The 21,035-nt window shown below is 36.1% G+C and overlaps 1 protein-coding gene across 1 annotated transcript; it reads right to left on the bottom strand.

Annotated features, from left to right (window-relative positions):
• Window positions 1–13,626: 13,626 nt before the first annotated feature.
• On the bottom strand, window positions 13,627–16,511 carry LOC141599195 (pentatricopeptide repeat-containing protein At1g20230-like). The gene is made up of 2 exons (XM_074419134.1): window positions 14,002–16,511; window positions 13,627–13,911 (listed from the first exon to the last, which is right to left on the bottom strand). The coding sequence occupies exon 1, from the start codon at window positions 16,215–16,217 to the stop codon at window positions 14,142–14,144; it is 2,076 nt and encodes a 691-aa protein (XP_074275235.1). The 5' UTR covers window positions 16,218–16,511; the 3' UTR covers window positions 13,627–13,911; window positions 14,002–14,141.
• Between the last annotated feature and the right edge of the window lie 4,524 nt (window positions 16,512–21,035).

A 21,035-nucleotide genomic window follows, 5' to 3' on the forward strand; every position in this document is an offset into this window, starting at 1 on the left:
GTTAAAAGTATAATATAAACATGCCTTGATGAAGAATATTTATGGAAACTACATTAAATTAAAGTAATTAAATTTAGAAAACACAATAATGTAGTGATATTCCTTAAAACTAACGTGTCCCACTTATGGAATTAATTAGTATCATCATAGAATTATAAATTAAGTTAAACTAGGTTTGGTGCCCGGCTTCGCCCGGGCTACCTCTATTTACCGTTAAATTTTATTTACAATGAAATAAACTATGTTGGAGTTGTCTAACTCACACGTTTACTATTTGTAATATATTTTTCTACGGCATATCTTGTAATTATGATGAAATGTAAAATTTATTTTCAAATTATGAGACACGTTCACTACTCCGCTATTAATATTATTACTTTCACGACATTCTTTGTTAATATCATTACGTTCACTACTCCCATGGTTACTACTGTTTCTTTTACTAATTCCTCTATTTTTTTCAGTTAAATTCGTTATTCCGTTAATTTTATCCGGCCTCTATTTAAATAAATAAAATATTTCCTTGAGTCGACTGGTTATTTAATTATTCATACTTTTTCTCATTGTTACCACTGTTATTTTCACTACATTCGTAGTTACTTTCACTACTCCCACTATCATTATTATAACTGTCACTACTCCCACATTAATACCGTTAATTTTATTAATCTCGTTGCTGCTAGTATTACTTTTACTACATTTAATTTAATGTATAATTCTATGATGATACTAATTAATTCCATAAGTGGGGCATGCTAATTTTAAGGAAAATTACTATATTATTGTGTTTGCTAAATTTAATTACTTTAATTTAATGTAATTTCCATAAATATTCTTCATCAAGACATCTTTATATTATACTTTTAACCAAAACTATATAATATTTACATTGAGGTCCCTTTATCAGGTCCATCACACGGTGCTATTAATTTAAAACTATATAGTATAATTAATTTGTATAACTTTCTTTAATTACATTGAAGTCCCTTGGTTTCTGGATTTAATATATAGTATTGATATAGTAAAAGTAATAGTAGCAACAACGAGATTAATAAAATTAACGGTATTAATGTGGGAGTAGTGACAGTTATAATAATGATAGTTGGAGTAGTGAATGTAACAACGAATGTAGTGAAAATAACAGTGGTAACAATGAGAAAAAGTATGAACAATTAAATAACCAATCGACTCAAGGAAATATTTTATTTATTTAAATATAGGCCGGATAAAATTAACGGGAATAATGAATTTAACAAAAAAAAAAATAGATTAATTAGTAAAAGAAACAATAGTGACCACGGGAGTAGTGAACGTAATGATATTAACAAAAAATATCGTGAAAGTAATAATACTAATAGCGGGATAGTGAACGTGTCTCATAATTTGAAAATAAATTTTACTTTTCATTATAATTACAAGATATATCATAGAAAAATTTATTACTAATAGTAAACGTCTGACTCTAACATAATTTATTTCATTGAAAATAAAATTTAACGGTAAATAGAGGTAGCCCGGGCGAAACCGGACACCAAATCTAGTTACACCTTATTATTCAATACGGAGTATTTATTCGGTGTTTTTTTTTTTTTTTTTTTTGTCTAAACCATCCGGTAATCCGAACCACATTGGGTCGACTAATCCGAATTTCGGAGCGTGTCCAAGGATTACGGTATTTAAACCCCTCCCAATCGCAGTTGTGGGGGATCGATCCGCAGACCTCCCTACTAAGCGCAGCCCCATGCTACCACTGCGCCAACCTTCGGTGTTTGTGAGATAAGATGGTTTTACATGGCAAAGTTTTATGCGTTTCAATATAGCTAAGTTGGTGTGACGTATACTTAGTGGATAATGATTAGTTAATTGGCAAAGATATCGTTATAAAACTGCAAAAAACTGTTACATAAACAGGACTCACTTTATCATTATGCGTAAAAGTAGGTATAAAACTCAAAATAAAATGGACCGACTTTTAAGAAGAGAATTTAGGAGACCGCTAGAGGCCAAAAGTGTGTGGGGGAGTGAAGTAAGCTGTAAGCAGTAAGGTAGTGGATTACAAACATTCAAGAATAATGGAAGAGCTAGTAGAGACTTGGAGTAGTGATTGCGGGATTGCAAGGACACTTCAAATCATCATTTACTCCGTATATAGATAGTGACATTACATTCTGACCCATTGCTCATACGAGTATTCGTTTAGAAATATCTGACATGGGTGTATGTTTAAGTGTCAGATTACTCAGTTATTTTTATAAAAAATATGCATATTTAGTCTTAAAATAAAGTGTTAAAGTGTCATACCCTTATTCGAGTGTCGAGTGTCAAATATCAGACACAAGTACGTGGGGGAATCAGAAGAGTCAAAGTAATAAAGAATGGGGGACAATAAACATGATTCATTTTCAACCTTATTAAAGAGTCGATCGTTTTTAGAATCGGAACAGAATCTAGACCGTTAAATGAAAATGGAAGAAGATGGAGAGTAGAGTTAAGGGAGACTATCCTCATAACAACGTAACGTAGTAGTAGCATGTGGTTAGAGGGCGTTGAAATTGAAGAGTATGTGCGTAGCAGTTGGTGTGTCGCTAGTGAGAGTAGTGAGCTACACATGTCCATGTCTATGCACTTCTATTGCTTCTTTGCATATATATCTTGCCTGCCTTGTACGTAATGGCGTTTTGCCTTGCCTGCCCGTATGGGGGGCACGCTGGTTGGGGCTACCCTTTAATTGCCGCCTATATTCAGCTACCGTAATATCTAACGGATTTGTCGACTCCCTAAGGCCTAAACGATTTTATATTATACGGAGTATTCGAGTTTGAGTCGGTAAGGCAAAAATATCACCATTTCAACGAGTTAGGATCCTCTCCATTTTTTATCCATTACCTTTAATAGGTTCATATTATATATTGTTTGATTTTTTAATTTTCTGCCACATCATCATTCATTATTCTATTGATGATCGTTTCAAGAAATAATCTAAGTCGTTTAAAAGAAATGGAGATGGGAGATAATAAAGAGGATCTAAATTGCATTTGAATATTTTGATGAGTTATTCAGCGATGATCTTATGGACTTATGGTGAGAGTGTAAGAGAAATTACAAAATTCTATGCGAACTCATCATTCTTTATACTTCTTTACATTTTTCACTCTTTTAGTTAGTTTTATCCATCAATTTTAGTCTGGTGAATGGATATTAGTTGATTATTGCCTATTGGACTAATTGACATCAATAATGTAAAAAAAAAAAAACTAACAAAGCCAAATTCCATCACCCTAACATCCCCATTCCCAAATAAGCACACTGCCCCAGTGTCGTAGCTCGCCAAGGCGTAATCCCACCAACACTAATGACTCCACTAGCATCCTCCCCGACCACCACGACAAGGTTTGCCACCATGCACAAACTCATTCTGTCTCATTCATCCAAATATTTTAATCAAATTTAAATAAATGATTGGAACGCGGGAAATAACAACTACCATTACCCTACCATTGACCAGACTAATTCAGTCAGCTCAGAGCATAACTACATTGGTAGTTCTGTCTACACATATACCAAGTTTAAAAAATGATAACTAGTCAAAAAGTGATAAAAAATGATAGATTGATAATACCTTGTCAACTTAACCAAATAAAATGATGATTAGTCAAATTTAGATGTAATTATATCAATATTATTGTAGCCCAGAAAAGGTGGCTTCCATATGAATTAGATAGATAATTATGACAGCCACAATCCCAACAATTCCGACCTCTATAATTCGTCCATAATCATGTGAACTTGTTTCATTTTAAAGATCCAAACGTACAAGACGTGCTTAAAGTTTATAAAGTTAAAACCAAGGTTGACTTGCTTTTTATGAAGCAGGTGGTGAGCAGTTGATTTGATAAAAAGGTGGATCATTCCTATGTGAATTGTGTTGTTTCTTCGAAGTTTATATCGGTTGTTGAATCGAAGTTGTTGTGGAAGTATTTCAATTCAAGCATTCGATTTTCTTACAATGCATTAGATTTGTGACTATCAACGTAAAAGCATAAAAATAATCATGCATGGTGGCGAAACCAGGATTTATAGTTAGCTTGGGTGAAAAATTTAGGACGTATTTACTCCCTCTGTTCCAGTGAGATGTTTACACTTCCTTTATTTTGTGAGGGGGAAATAAAGGAAGTGTAAACATATCACTGGAACGGAGGGAGTAGTAAATAGTAGATTATGAAATTTTTAACATATTGAGACCTTTTAGCATGTTTGACTGGACCAGTTAATATGCTGTTTAAAGTGTTTGGTAAATAACATAATGAAATAGTAGATTTGAGTGCAATCTACTATTTTACAATATGTTGCTCCTACCAGCATATTCAATCAGTATATTATAGAATATTTAAGTTGACACATTTTTATCCTTGAGAAAATATGTTATCATAGTTGTCAATAATTGATCCATGTATGTCCATGTTAGTCATTTTACATAAGAAATAAACAATCTGTTAATCGGAAACCGCTGATTACCAAGAGCCATTAAAATTCTGCTAATTATATATTTTGCTCAAACCCGCTAATATAATCTGCTAAATTTAGTGTGTGTTTGGTCTTACTTTTCAAAGTGTTTTTGGACTTAAAAACACTTTTTGGCCAAACATATCATAAATTTAAAAGCTAATAGTAGATTCTTAAAAGCTTAAATGTCATGTTTTTGCCCATAAAAATAGAAGCATCAATTTGATATTTCTGTTTCTTAAAAATTACATTTGAAAAATTAAGCTTAAAAAATAGAAGCATCAATTTGATGTTTCTGTTTTTTGAAAACTACTCTTGAAAAATTAAGCTTAAAAAATTGAAACTCATTTTAAGCAAATTAGGCCAAACATGCTCATAATCTGCTTTTACAACCTGCTTCTATAAATATTAATCCACTGTTTAACAAACAGAGCCTTAATATTATTAATTGTTTACTCGGTAAGTTTTTATTTTAAATTTAGTAAGAGTACTTGGCCCATTGTTTAAGAATAGAGATGAGGTTTAACATAAACAGAGAATGAAAGCCCATAAGATGAGCGTTGGACGAGGGGGTAACATCAGAGTTCAAGCTTGGCATAAGAAGTATCAACAGGTCTTGGTATAGACGGGTGGGGCGTATAAACGGGTAAAGACCTCTAATAAAATGGGTAGGGGACAAGACGGGGCACTCCCATGTGCATCCCACTTTATGGCAAATGAGTATTTTGTGAGGAGAAATAGTATCCGTCTATATGTATAGACAGATAGTGTCCGTCTATAATGAGAATTTGTGAAGAAGTATACCTTCTTCGTCATGCTTCTACTTATCCTTGCCTTAGCTTAATCCGTTTTCGACACAAATTCAAGGCACAAATTCCTAACAATCTCCACCTTAGCAACATTTGAACCACTTGGGCTTTTGAAAAGGCCTTATGGGCCTCAATACTGGTTTTGGGCCTAATGACTTAGGCCTAATAATTGTGCTCCAAGTCTCCAACAACTTTAACAGCAACTCTCCTATAGGACCGTCCTATACTATAGGACGGGCCCAATAAGAGAAACCCAATAAAAGAGTTATAATCAGGGAAAATAATTTGAGAACTCATGGCCAGTTCCAAGCAACCTCACCGTTAAACATCATCATCGTTCATCGATACCGCCACGCGTTATGTATCCTATCCGCCATTCCGCCCTATCTCATCCGCAACCACCATTCCACCACCTTTACCGCCCTCTAAATACCCAATTTCTCTCTCCACATAGTAATTAATTAACACACAAAAAATGCCAGCAACAACGATGCTACCGATCACCAAGTATCAAGGTTCAGAATTTGATGAAAAAAAGTACAAGATCTTAAGAAGAAAACTTGATGCTCCAACTTTTGACAACCAGGTGTTTTAAGTTGAAAATTCATGATTTTTAAGTGTGAACATTGAGATTTTAAGCAAAGATGATGGTTGTTAAATTAGCTCAAATACTAATTTATATTTCCAACAAATGTTTATTTTATTGACCTGAAAACTTAATTTAATAACTAAGAGTTTTGATTTCAAAGCCTGTAATTTTAGTTTTCAAGTTTTCAGACTTTGTTGTCATGGAGTTCTTGTTCTTTTAAATACTTTAAGGTTTTAGTCTAGTGACTACTAATTTTAATTTGAATACTCAGTGCTTTAAGAGGTTTGCTTCAGTTTTTACAAAGTAGGATTTTAATATAATAACTGGTACTTTGACTACTTAAGTCTTGCGTTAAAAACTCACGACTTTGAGATGTATATTTAAGGGGTTTGCACGGAAACAAGGCTGGCTATGATGATTACGACTTTCCGAGCGTTAGTTGAGGAGGATGATTCCGGGGTAAGGTTCAGATTGACTTACAGCGTTAAAGGCCTTAAGAGGAACGTGGGAGGAGGGAGATGAAAGAGTAATGAAGGTATGAGAAGTGCAGGGGATTTATGGGCTTAAATTAATCTTAACATAATAGTTGGGGCTTATAGTTAATGGGCTGGTCTTATACTATAAGACCGCCTTATTAAACAATTAATTGTATCTTACCTTCTTTATATCACTTTTCCTATATTTTATTTTATGAGTTTGTTTATATAGGCCATATTCTACCATATTAATACAATATGATACCTATTTGATTTTATCTGTCTTACCTTTAAAATGGACATCATTCAGAGATACTTATTGTTATTGATACAAGATATATGATCTCCAACGCTCCGTTAATTAAAAAAGCAAAAAGAAAGTTAACAATAATCATTTAAATACAATCAATCAAACAAAATAAACAATGCGCAACAAACAACAGGTAACGATAATAAAAGATAGTACTGCGTTTTCTGGCATCAAAAGCAAGTCGAATAAAAGGAAGTCGAAAGTACGCAGTCTTATCTATAAGTTAGCTGGTAGCTAAGCGCAGGCATCAATTCGGGATGAGAAAGATTCATATTGTTGGCGAACAAGAAGATTGACAGTAGTAGTTGATGAAATTACGGTTTTAATGGTGGTCACGACTTCATCTCGGGAATTGACATTGAAGGCTTTGATCACGCTTCGACAAAAGCGGGATGGAGATTCTAAGCGTAGACGATCTGTTAAGAAGGATAGACAGGATGCAGCATCTTCCTGATTAATCTTTGAGGAATTAACCAACTGTTGACAAGATGGAGTGATTAAATAACCCCGCCCGGGGCATGCTATGCCTATGCATGCACCTCTGGCCACCGCAATGCTCATGCTCATGAATAGCATGCTGCATATTACTACCTTCCACCCCATTCTATTATTCTTATACAACCTTTATGCGGAAGCGACTGGATCGTTATTAAAATTCAATACCAGTAACTAATTATAACTTATTAACTTATAATTAATTATGAAGATGAATATATTCCAACACTTGCTTTGTTGTTTATATACTCTGCTTTCTCCACCTTTTTTTTGCTTATTATAATGTTATACAGTAGATACTAATAACTCCTACGATATCAGATAACAGCTGCCCCTCCTGCGATTATATTAGCTCTGTACTTGTTACCCGATTTGTAAATATCGTCCACGTTTTAGTAAATATCATCGACGTTTTCATTCCAAAAGACGATAATGCCCTTTGCATAATTACACTATTTTTTCTCTCTAAATAAGTTTCTCTCAAATTCTACTAAAAACCAACTACATTTCGTTCTCTCATCGCATTAAACCAATTAAAAGATGTTAGAAATTAACGCACATCGACTAGAAAATTTAAATAAATTTAAAAAATCGGCAAATAAACGTATTAAACACGGTTTTTTTAAAAAAAAATGAACTAGCTCATTGACTAAATGTTGAGATTCAACAATCGACCATGGACCAAACGTTGAAAACCAACGTTTGTCATGGTCCAAACGTGGGAAACCAATGTTGGCCGTGGTCCAAAAGTGGGAAACCAACGTTGACCGTGGTCCAAACGTTGGAATCCCACGTTTGGCCACGGAGTTTTTTTTTTTTTGAATTTTTCCAAAAAAAAAAAAAAAGAAAAAAAGAAACTCCGTGGCCAAACGTGGGATTCCAACGTTTGGACCACGGTCAACGTTGGTTTCCCACGTTTGGACCACGGCAAACGTTGGTTTCCGACGTTTGGTCCATGGTTCAACTTTGGGGGTACAAATTTCAGATTTACGCTGAAAAACTGCAATGTTTGTTATTACTAAGTCAATACGACGTAAATCAATTATCGAATGAATTTAACGGTGCCCAAAAAAAAAACCAAATAATGAAGCGATTAAGTTGTTTAAGTACCGGTGATTCGAGATCCGCCGTGTTGTTAATTGTTGTTTTTTTTTTTAATTTAGTTGAAGTTGAGAGGAAATTTTTTTAATTTACTAAAACGTTGTCGATATAAATCAGCCCTCATTTGTTAAGGCCGGTTATTTGCAAAGATATCATAATATCATCAACAATATTCAATAATATCTTCAACTAACTACTCATGATCATAATCCAGTTGTATTACGTGATTACCACTCATGATCATAATTCAGTCTTAATTACCTAAAATGTCTTAGTGTAGTGGTAAAGCCAGATGTATTGTGCATAATAGGTCTCAGGTTCGAATCTCCCCTCCCTTCTATTGTAATACGACTAAGTGCGCGTTTCATTAGACCAGAAAATAATCCGGTCTTAATTTAACTTTTAAGCGCATATTATTTACTAACTAGTGTTGCGCAAGTGGATCAACTTCCAAACCGAGGTTGATAACTACAAGTCCGGATTTGCGTTCGAGTCTTAGTCTGAGGCGGGTCTAAAATTTGTTTTCTTACCGTCATGTCAAACAGCATCATATTTTTGCGATAATCTAGAGCATGTCCTAGAAATTGTAGCCTTCTAGAGCCAATGCAAACTCTTTTTTATATCAATAAATCAATTGCTTTTTCACATTATTCAATCGTAAAATCAATTCGACTTGAAAACATGATAAAAGCACTAAAAACCTGGTTCAAAAGTATCGAACAAATGCTTGTTGAAATATGATCCAACACATCTAGTGGAATTGGTCAATTAAGTTGTTAAGTCTTAGGAAATTTGTTATTCTGTTTTTTCTGCTGATTTGGTCATGGTTCTGGTTTATAGGACATGAAGTGCAATCGTGTGTAGGGGAGTCTTTAGTGGTGTCAGTTAGAGGAAGCAGGAAAAGTAGGAGTCAGTTGTTGCAGTATCTTTCCTATATAAGTCTTTGTAGTTCTGAGTATTCATTATTCATTAATTATCACAAAAAAACTTCCTCTAAAAATAAAATATTCTTCTCCAAATTGTTTGTTACATTGACAACATTTGGTATCAGGTCTTAGGTTCGTTTTCGGAATTGTTTCATCATGTCTACTAATGGATCGAGTTCCAATAGTCTGGTGTCAAGTTTCAGTTTTGGGAATTGAAAATGAAAACACTTTTCAAATCTCAAGAACTCTAGGAGTTTGTTGAGCATGGGTTTGTTGATTCAAAGACAGATGACCCTGATGCTCAGTTAAAGGAGAAGAGAAAGAAAGACTTCAAGGCCTTATTCATTATTCAGCAAGCCTTGGATGAAGAAATCTTCTCAAAAATTGCATCAGCAACCACCTCAAAGGAAACCTGGGATATCCTCAAGAAAGGGTATGTAGGTGACAAAAAGGTAGTCAAGGTTAGGCTACAGTCTTTGAAACGAGAGTTTGAGACAGCTCTCATGGGTGACAAAGAGTCTGTACAAGACTATCTGTCTAGAGTGTCTGGGGTGGTACAACAGATGAAGGCATATGGAGAGCAGATGACAGATGAACAAGTTGTGGGGAAAATCTTGAGAAGTCTCACAGCGAAGTTTGATCATATTGTGGCTGCCATAGAAGAATCAAAGGACCTTGAAGAGTATACCTTTGTTGAGTTAGTGGGGTCACTTCTTTCACATGAAGAAAGGATCAAGAGAAGCTCTGAGCAAGTGGAGGAGAAGGCACTGCAAGTGAAGGATGATTCTTCCAAGGAAAGGTCAACCAAATATGGCAGAGGTAGAGGAAGAGGAGGTTCCAGAGGCAGTGGACGTGGTAGATCTTCTGGCCAAGCAGCTGAGAGCTAAAAGCAGAAGAGTCAGGGAACAAGGAGTTCCCTGAAATGCTATTATTGTACAAAGCCTGGCCATAAAGAGACCAATTGCTGGCAGAAGGAAAGAGATATGGAAGCAAGTCAATCTGATCAGCAAACTAATGTTGCTGCAGGAAAGGAAGAAAAACTCTTTCTTACAAGATCAGAAACATAAGACAAGGAGCAAGGTGTGTGGTACATTGACAGTGGTTGCTCAAATCACATGTCAAGTACCAAAGCATTGTTCAAAAATTTGGACGAGTCAAAGAAGAGTAAAGTAAGGTTGGGAGATGATAAACAACTAAATATGGAAGGCATTGGTACTGTTGCTGTCAAAACTGAGTCAGATAATACTAAACTTCTGTGTAATGTTCAGTATGTACCACTTTTGGCCTACAATCTGTTAAGTGTGGGTCAATTGCTAGACTCAGGCATGTCCCTTACCTTTGACAATAGGTCTTGTGTAGTTAAGGATAAGAAATCCAATGAGGTCGTTGCTGAGGCTCTCATGGGTGGAAACAGGATGTTTTCCTTGGATTTAGCAAAAAAGGTAGGCAAAGCCTTGACTGTGAAAGGTGATGACACTACAAGGTTGTGGCATTTGAGGTACGGGCATTTAAATATGCAGAGTCTAAAGTTCTTAGGTAATAAGAATTTAGTAGATGGATTACCTAGGTTAGGTGATCTGTTATTTTGTGAGAGTTGCACTCAAGGAAAACAGTGATCATTCCCAAATGAGAGTTTATGGAGAGCAAAGGAGTGTCTGAATTTGTTACATGTTGACTTGTGTGAGCCAATGAATACTGAGTCATTAGATGGGAGTAAGTATTTTTTACTCATCACAGATGATCATAGCAGGATGAGTTGGGTTTATTTCCAACGAACCAAGAGTGAATCATTTGGGAATTTCAAAAAATTTAAGGCAATGGTTGAAAATCAGAGTGGAAAAAGAATAAAAATTCTAAGGACAGATAGAGGAGGAGAGTTTGTCTCACAAGAGTTTAATGAATTTCGTGAGAATCATGGAATCAAGAGAGAACTTACAGCACCCTATTCACCTGAGCAGAATGGGGTGGCAGAGAGGAAAAATAGAACTGTGGTGGAAATGGCCAGGAGTATGTTATGGTTCAAAGGGTTGCCTAATGATTTTTGGTGTGAAGCAGTTGCAAGAGCAGTGTATTTGTTAAACATTTCTCCTACAAGAGTTGTGGCAAATAAGACTCCATATTAAATATGGAGAGGGGTAAGGCCTACTGGTCAGTCATTTAAAAGTTTTTGGTTGTGTTGCATATTCCCTGCTTAATTTGAGAACCAAGTTAGATAAAAAATCTATTAAGTGCATTTTTATTGGTTATGCAACTCAATCAAAAGCATATAGACTTTATGATCTAGTCAATGCCAAGGTCATTATTAGCAGAAGTGTGGTGTTTGATGAAGAAAATAAGTGGGACTGGGAAAAGAAGTCTGAAGATAAGGAAATTCATAGAATTTTCACATTTGAAAACTCTGATGAAAAAGTTCAGGAAGAAAATGTTGAGAACACTCCTCCGACTACTCCACCAGGTCATGGAGGTTCATCACCTGAATACTCTGATTCAGAAGAAGATACTGGTCCAAGAGGTGTAAGATCCATGATAAATATCTATAACACCTGTGATTTCGCATTATTAGTCACAGAACCATCAACCTTTGCTGAAGCGCAGAGTCAGACTGAGTGGCAGTCTGCAATGCAGGAAGAAATCAAGTGCACTCAGAAGAATGAGACTTGGGAATTAGTTGATCTTCCAACTCAGAAGAATGTTATTGGTCTGAAATGGGTTTTCAGGACCAAGTATAATACAAATGGGTCCATACATAAGCATAAGGCACGGCTAGTTGCAAAGGGGTATGCAGAGCTTGAGGGAATTGACTATGGTGAGACATTCTCACATGTTGCAAGATTTAAGACAGTGAGAGTTATACTTGCATTAGCTGCACAATTCAGTCTTCCTGTATTTCAGTTTGATGTTAAATCAACATTTTTGAATGGTGAGTTGCAAGAAGAAGTCTATGTGGAGCAGCCTCAAGGATTTGTCAAAGAGAATGAAGAGCAAAAAGTATACAAACTGAAGAAGGCATTGTATGGATTGAAACAGGCTCCAAGGGCCTGGTATAGCAGAATAGATCATTTCTTTGCAAAAGATGGATTTGAGAGAAGTGAGAATGAGCTTACTCTATACATCAAGAAGCAAGAAGGTCATGGGTTTCTAGTAGTTTGTCTGTATGTAGATGATATTATCTACTTCATTTCATCTCAAAAACTACTGGAAAATTTCAAAAAGCCACTGATGAGTGAATTTGAGATGACAGACTTGGTCTGTTACAATACTTTCTTGGTTTAGAGGTTAAGCAGAGGAATAATGGTATATTTCTTAATCAAAGAAAATATACTCAAGATCTACTGAAGAAATTCAATATGGATGGGTGTGATGCTGCTATTACTCCAATGAATACAAATGACAAACTCCAAAGAGATGATGGAACTCCTAGGGCTAATGAGAAACTGTATAGAAGTCTAGTTGGTGGATTGAACTATCTAACACACACTAGGCCAGACATATCTTACTGTGTCAGTGTTGTGTCAAGGTATTTGCACAAGCCAAGCAAGCAACATCTGGGTGTTGCAAAGAGGATTTTGAAGTATCTGGCAGGGACATCAGAGTATGGAATATGGTATTCCAAGTCAGAAGAATTTAAGCTCATTGGGTACACTGATAGTGATTGGACAGGTAATATTGATGATAGAAAGAGTACATCTGGTTCAATGTTCAGTTTTAGTTCCGGTGCAGTGACATGGAGCTCAAAGAAGCAGGAGACTGTGGCCTTGTCATCCTCTAAAGCCGAGTATGTGGCTGCAGGAGGAGGAGCTAGGTATGAGCAGAAGGGTGCAACAGAGTTATGGTGTGATAACAAGTCAAGCATAGCAATGACAAAAAAATCCTGCATTTCATGCCCGGACTAAGCACATAGAGGTTCAACATCACTTTATCAGGAAGTCAGTGAGTGATGGCAGTGTGGAGCTGAAGTTTTGTGGAACAAACGTGCAGAATGCTGACTTATTTACAAAGGGTCTGTCTCAGGCAAAGCATCAATTCTTCATGGAGAGGATCGGAGTCGGGATGTTTGAATCAAGGGGTGGTGTTGAAATATGATCCAACACATCCAGTTGAATTAGTCAATTAAGTTGCTAAGTCTTAGGAAATTTGTTATTATGTTTTTCTGTTGATTTGGTCATGGTCCTGGTTTATAGGACATGAAGTGCAATCGTGTGTAGGGAAGTCTTTAGTGGTGTCAGTTAGAGGAAGCAGGAAAAGTAGGAGTCAGTTGTTGTAGTATCTTTCCTATATAAGTCTTTGTAGTTCTGAGTATTCATTATTCAATAATTATCACAAAAAAAACTTCCTCTAAAAATATTCTTCTCCAAATTGTTTGTTACATTGACAACAATGCTAAGATAATTTCTAAAGTAAGAAAATTTAAAGTGGATGAAGAAAAATGTAATTTTCAATAAACTTATAACTCAAACTTTTAAATGGTTTTATATATGTCATGCACCTTTACACGGATTTTAAACTAGTTTTTAGAAATATAATAAAACAAACCACAGTTAAGAAAGATTTACATTCCTCATTGTGCATAGAAAATACAAGCTACGCTTGCTGTAAGGTGACATTTCCTCCACATTATCATCCAATCTAACCTCAGACTATTAGTTGAATGCCAACGTAGCTCGTGCTTTAAGCTTCATCCAAAGGGGCCAGTTTGTGACACCTAAATGGGTTGGAGATCTTAATAAAAACCCTTCTATAAAACCGTTTCATGCTAGTAAAGGCCTAAATGAAGCGTAAGGAGAAATGTTACCTATAATTTTTAGCAAGATTTTTATGATCTACGAGGAGCCAAACGATGCTCATCAGTGTGCAGAACGCAGAGCAAATTTCTCCGAAGGATATTGTACTCGATATCCACCTTCATAGACCCAAGTATTCTTGTCCGAGCAGTCACCAAAAATCTTTACACGAGCATGTCCCGTCTTTAAAATGATGAAACCTTAAGCAGTCTCGCACAATGATCTGTACGCCCACTACCTTGGCCGTAAACTTGATGAAATTATGACAGTCGCCACATATTCTCAAATTCTTAAACACACGAATTGAGGTCTCCCCGTTCAAATTTAATAACCCAAACGCGACTGCAAGCTTCTCACTATGGTTGCATAAGGCTTCCTCTTTCTCTTCTTGATCCAAATCTTGTAAAACAAAATCAGTATTTGGAAGATAGCCTGCCAATCTGACCTTATCACTGATATCGTTTAGAAATTTGTAGATCTTATCGCTTTGTTCATTACTCTTGTCACCAACCGAAAAGGTGTAAACTTTGTTCTTGACTTGAATCCAGCTACACCCAGGAAGTTTGGAAATTCCCTTAGTTTCCATTAGCTTTCTAATATGAGAAGCTTCTTCCCATAGCTTCGCTCCAACAAAGATATTCGACAATAAAACATAATTTCCAGGATTATCAGGTTCAATTTCAAACAAATGACTCGCTGCAATTCGACCCAGTTCTACATTCTTGTACACTCGACAACCGCCAAGTAAAGCGCCCCAGGCACTAGCGGTTGGTTCCATTGGCATTCTCTGGATATACCCATACGCCTCTTTAAGGCGGCCAGAGCGACTTAGTAGATCAATTAAATTTGCATAATGATCAGCATCAGGTTCAACCAAGTGATCCCTGCTCATTGAATCAAAAACTCGGAGACCCTCCTCCACAAGCCTCGAGTGACTACAACCAGATAAAACACCAGAAAATGTTACAGAATTGGGTTTAGACCCAGAATTTAGCATATTTTGATAAAGCATAAGAGCTTCTTCACCATTTCCATGCATGGAATTTGCAATAATCATAGTATTCCAAGCTACAATGTCCCTAGAAGGCATCATGTTAAAAATGTGTCGAGAAACTTCAAGCTTACCACACTTGGCGTACATGTAAATTAATGCTGTGGTGCATGTCATATCCTCAAACATGCCATTCCTCGAAATGAATGCATGAATCTGCTTTCCCGTCCTCAAGCATTCTAAGCTGGAGCATGCAGGTAAACCGCTAGTAATTGTAATATGATTAGGCTTAAGCCCTTGTTTCTGCATTTGAGCAAGTAATTCAAGAGCTTGTGTGTTTTCTCCATTTTGGACACACCCACTAATTACAGTATTCCAAGATTCATAATTTAGAGGGACCCCTTGTGCGCTCATTTGATCGAGAAGATTAAGAGCGCAACCTGATTCTCCGTTCAGGAAATAAGCTGATAACATCACATTACTGAGCACTATGTCATGCCTAGGCACGTTATCGAACACCAACTTGGCATGCTTCAAACTCGAGCACCTTGCATACATGTCAACCAAAGCACTACTTACAAACGGATTTTCGTCAAACTTATTTCTCATGACATAACCATGAATCTCTCGACCTGAACTCAACCGCTTCAAATCAGAGCACGCTGGAAGTATCGAAGACAAAGTCATCTCATTTGCTTTAAAACCCGTAAATCCCATTTCACCAAAAACCTCCAGAGCACGCTTGGAAAGCCCGCAATTGACATAGCAAGACAACAACGAGGTCCAAGAAATAACATCCTTCACACGCAACCCGTCAAAAACCAGTTGAGCACCCTCGTAGAACTTACATTTCCCATACATATTAATCAGGGCATTGCCTAAAACACGGTCCGATTGCAACCTAAACCTTACAACATCCTCATGAATCTCCCTTGCTTTTGTAAGATGAGCACAAGAAGCACAAGCTTTCGCAACCGATAGAAGCAATACTCTATCAGGCAGTAGAGAGCTTTTATCTCGAAACGAAGAATACAACTTGATTGATTCATGGGGTAGGCCTTGCTTTGTATACGCAGTAATTAAATCTGTCCAAGAATATAGGCTTGGTTCAGGAATTTTGTCGAACACTTGGCGGGCACGAGCTAAATCGCCGGAATCGAGTACATGCTTAAGCAGTTTTTCAGCTTGGAAATGAGAATGGTTACTGGTTAACTTGGATAAAATGGCCTTCTGCATGACAAATTGAGATTTAAAAATGGCGGCAGATAATATTTATTTGAAAGAGATAACTCTAACCAACAATTACAGTAAAAAAAAAGTCTTGGTTTTCAGCAAAGATACGTTGACTAGAAAAATATTTAAGCACGGGAGAATTGCCTAAGAATCTAAGATATATACTCTGGGTATATACACAAGGGTGATATCAAAACTCGGTACAACTTTCTCTATACGACTACTTATTTCAATTTAGTTGTTAATACTCGTAGTCGTAGATAATAAAAGATTAAAATCAAAGAATTGCAATGAGGGTTTTTGCACAATATGGCAAGACATTCATGCATATCCAAATTCCCAATGAATGCAAGCAATATACTAGTTCGGGCCGGTCCAAAAAGTCTAAAATAGTTTTAGGCTGGATTTGGGCCACGTGGTGGACCTGGATTTTGACCCAACCACTCGCATCGACATTACTCCCTCCAATCCACACCAAACTCCCCATTTGCTTTTGGGTGGTCTTCGAGGCGACACTTTGACCGTAGTTTTCGTCCTTTAAACGTAGAAATTTTTCACAAAAAATATAATTTTGTGAAAGATATTTTCATAACAAAACTAAATATGTAATTTTTATTTTTCAATGATTTATAGTTTTGAGTGAATTACCGGTCAAACTTTTCGAAGTTTGACCTCCAAAAAGTGAATGGGGAGTTTGGTGTGGATTGGAGGGAGTATTAAGTAGGAGATTTTTTAAGTTTGTTGGTTCATGTTATTTATTTATTTTTGATTTTAGCACAAAGATAAAAAAGATAAAAGGGAATCATTTGTAAAAAAAAAAAAGGAAACATTTTTGCCCAATCATCTTAAGGTTTTGGTTGAGATGGTTCATCTATCATGGTATCAGATCCAGTGTGACCGAAGGTCATTGGTTCAAATCCTGACAACCTCCAATAACTCACGAAGTGGAAATTCAACACATGGTATGAAGGGGCCTGTGCACAAACCACTCTTCGAGCCCAAGGGCTACTCGAGTGAGGGGCGTAATAGGAATAAATATAATAGTTGAGGCTTCAACCATCACCTTAAGGTTTTGGTTGAGATGGTTCATCTATCATGGTATCAGAGCCAGTGTGACCAAGAGGTCACTGGTTCAAATCCTGACAGCCTCCAATAACTCACGAAGTAGAAATTCGGCACATGATATGAAAGTAATATCAATAAAACTAAACTAAAAGTTTTCTAGGGTTTTAAGAAGTAAATAAAGCATAAAAATAACATATGGTAAAAGTTTTCTAGGGTTTTAAGAAGTAAATAAAGCATAAAAATAACATAGGGTAATTGGGTATTTATAGTGAAGTGTAACCTACTTTAGGAAATTGTGCGAAAGTCGCCAGCCTGATCGAGTACACTCCCATTCGATCGGGTGTGCTCAGGTTTGATCGAGTATTCTCCTGTTTCAGCTTTTTTCTTCGTGTGGTCTTCTTCACTTCTTTTCCTTTATTCTTCTAGATTCTCGTGCCATGCTCGGTGTATTCCTTCATGCCCACTCCGCGGTGCTTATTTCATTCATTTGCTTCATAAATGCATCATTCCTGCATTAAACACTAAATAGCGGAAGTATCGACATTCTAGCAATAAACGCATATAATTAATATAAACTAGCACGAAAACCGTATCAAAAGTAACTAAGGGGAGGCATAAATATGTATATAATTATGACTCATCAAGTACCGTGCCATTGTTGTGTCTCTCCAATATCTTGCCCACACCCGTTCTGACATCTCCTTTACCGTAAACAAATTAGCCCAATTCCTCCACGACCCTAAAGAGTGTCATTGGCCGCGCTTAAACGTCTATTACGATATCTTAAAGGTACTTGTGATCTTGGTCTTCAATTGCACTCTCGCTCACCCACTAGTTTACATGCCTTTTGTGATGCTGATTGGGAAGGCGACAAAGAATTCTATGTTTCGATAATGGGTTTCATTGTCTATTTTGGTCGAAATCCTATATCACGGGTCTCTCACAAACAGAAAACCATTGCTCGCTCCTCAACTGAAGCGGAGTTTCGCGCCATTGCGGATGTTACAACTGAAATTATTTGGTTGCGCTCTGTGCTCACGGAATTGCGCCTCGCTAGCTCCTCAGTTCCTGTCATTTATTGCAATAATTTAGGAGCTATGCATTATTCGGAAAATCCGGTGTTTCATTCTCGAATGAAACATGTTGCTCTTTCATTTCATTTTGTGCACCAACATGTTCAAAATAATGATATTCGGGTTCAACATATTCACACGAATGATCAATTGGCAAAGATGCCCTGACCAAACCTTTAGCTCGATCACGGTTTGTCTCGCTACTATCCAAGATTGGTCTATCCTCCGGCTTGTCCAACTTGCGGGGGCGTATTAAGGATACGTAATCCTCCATTATTATTGTGAATAATATTGTTATTATCTTTGTAATCTTTGTCAATCTTTTAGTAGTTTGTTTCCTTAGTTTTAGGATTACAATTAGTCTTAGTTATATTGTTTCCTATTTTCATGTAATTCTAGTATCTTCATTGTACTATATCAAGCAATTCTTTCTATCATTCTTAATCTCTTATAAGAGTAACCAACATCACCATAACTAACCCAAACACGTTATTAACTTGACGTCAGGGGCGGAGCTAGTATAGTAGCAAGGGGTAGCAATTGCTACCCCAAACTCCAAAAAATTAGTTGGAACGATGAAATTTTGCTACCCCAAACTGGTCTAATCGAACAGTTGCTTGTAATATATAAATTAAACGTGGTTAATTGTTAAGTGAAGCACTTTGGTTAAGTGGTAAAGAGTATGTGTTTTGCTTGGGTGATGTGGGTTCGAATCCTATAACAAGCAGTAAATCTTTTAATTTTCCCATTTTTTATTAGCTACAACCTTCTAATTTTTATTTTCTTCCATAAATAAGCCTCTTAAGATTCTTAAAAAGTATATCGTGATATCGTTAATTTTGGTTGAGATATCTGATAGTATCTTTTCTATAATTATGATTTATTTATAATAATGGTACAATATTTGCAAAATATACACACTTAAATACAACAAAAAAATACTCCTAGTAGATAAATTATAAAACAACATTCGGAAATGATTACGTTTATTGTTGCATACGAAAAAACGAAAAAGTAATTGGTAAATAGTGAATCTGTAAACATAAATTACAAATAAAAATGATATTATATTACGATTGTTATTGCATATGAAAACGATATTTTGCTCCATATGAAAATTCTGCTCTATAATTATCATGCAATTTGAATCGTTTATCGACTTTCCAACCTGTAATTAATGGTTGAATGTTTTATAATTTGAATATACGTATTTTATGTACTCATGTTCACTACAATATTTTGCGCTACTCAAATTATTGGACAAGTATCACGACTTTATTTTGCTACCCCAAATTTGAGATCCTGGCTCCGCCCCTGCTTGACGTAAATCAAACTCGACATGACCCGACCCATAGGGCCATAACCGAGCAACCGAGTCTACTTTTGATTGTTCTCTTTTAGCACAATCGGATCTTCGTAAAGGCAATCAGATTCTAAAGAGAAGAGAATCCAAGACTGCGAAGATGAGTGGACTCAAGTGGTGGAGGATACAAAGGGTAGTCGTACTACTATGAAAAGAATGGTGTATAACAAGTTTACATATAGGCCGTTGATATTGGCAACTTCTATTGTATTGAACCACTTTTTAGTACGGCCAAATGAATTTTCCACCACAATTATTCTGCTACCCACTTTCATCTATGTCATGCATGCTTCTAGTAATCTGACCAAATCCAGATCTTATCATTTTTCCACATTGTTTGGGTTTTTCATGTACTTTGAGTAACGGGTTTTCTGACGTGTGTTCTAAGGACACGTATTAATAAGTTAGATATGAAAAAATTCAATAGATATTCTTATTAATTATGATAAAAGAGTGTTTATACTTAGATTACTAATGTGAGTATCTTATAAATATTTTTATATTCAGCTTATTAATATACGGAGTATGACCTTAACACATACGTTAGGAAAATCGTTCTTAACAATAATGCATGCAATATATCATGCTCCATTGTCTACAACGTCGCAAGAATATATTCACTATGTAATAAAATAATTCTAGACTTTTGGAATGTATGCTTGCTAAAATAGGAAGAAAAAACATATGGGCATAAAAGGATCACTAAAATAAATAAAAGATTAAAAAGTGATAAACATGGTCCATGCTCACCCCTCAATTCTCATGGTGTTATTCTTGCACTCAAGGTTTTGTTGGACATAGAATCTTGGTTGCTACTTGCTAGGGGTGAACGAAACCGAGTATCCATTATCCAACGGGGACTTGAAAATGTATTTGGCTAGCTTATTTTCTAACAAATTGTGATTTCAAAATTGCTAATTTAACAACTAGAAACTACAGTAGAAATCTGTAATCGGAATATTTCCACATACTCGAAAAACTAAGGAGTAATGACATAAGTCATAACATCAGTCAATTACCAATCGTTGGTTGGCGCAGTGGTAGCATGGGGTTGCGCTTGGTATGGAGGTCTGCGGATCGATCCCCCACAACTGCGATTGTGAGGGGTTTAAATACCGTAATCCTTGGACACGCCCCGAAATCCGAATTAGTCGGCCCAATGTGGTTCGGATTATCGGATGGTTTAAACCAAAAAAAATAACATCAGTCAATTTATTCGAATAATTTTACTTCATTTTCTTGATTTAGGTTTAGAAAGCGTGGTACAACTTGGCCTTGACACGGGCTTTTGCACAAACTCAATTATCTCTAAATAACTTG

This window comes from Silene latifolia, chromosome 9 (genome assembly GCF_048544455.1).
Source record: "Silene latifolia isolate original U9 population chromosome 9, ASM4854445v1, whole genome shotgun sequence".
NCBI classification, from domain to species: Eukaryota; Viridiplantae; Streptophyta; class Magnoliopsida; order Caryophyllales; family Caryophyllaceae; genus Silene; species Silene latifolia.

What these genes read in the sequence shown, in the direction of transcription:
- LOC141599195 (XM_074419134.1), bottom strand. Translation starts at nt 16,217, where the DNA reads ATGCAGAAGGCCATTTTATCCAAGTTAACCAGTAACCATTCTCATTTC.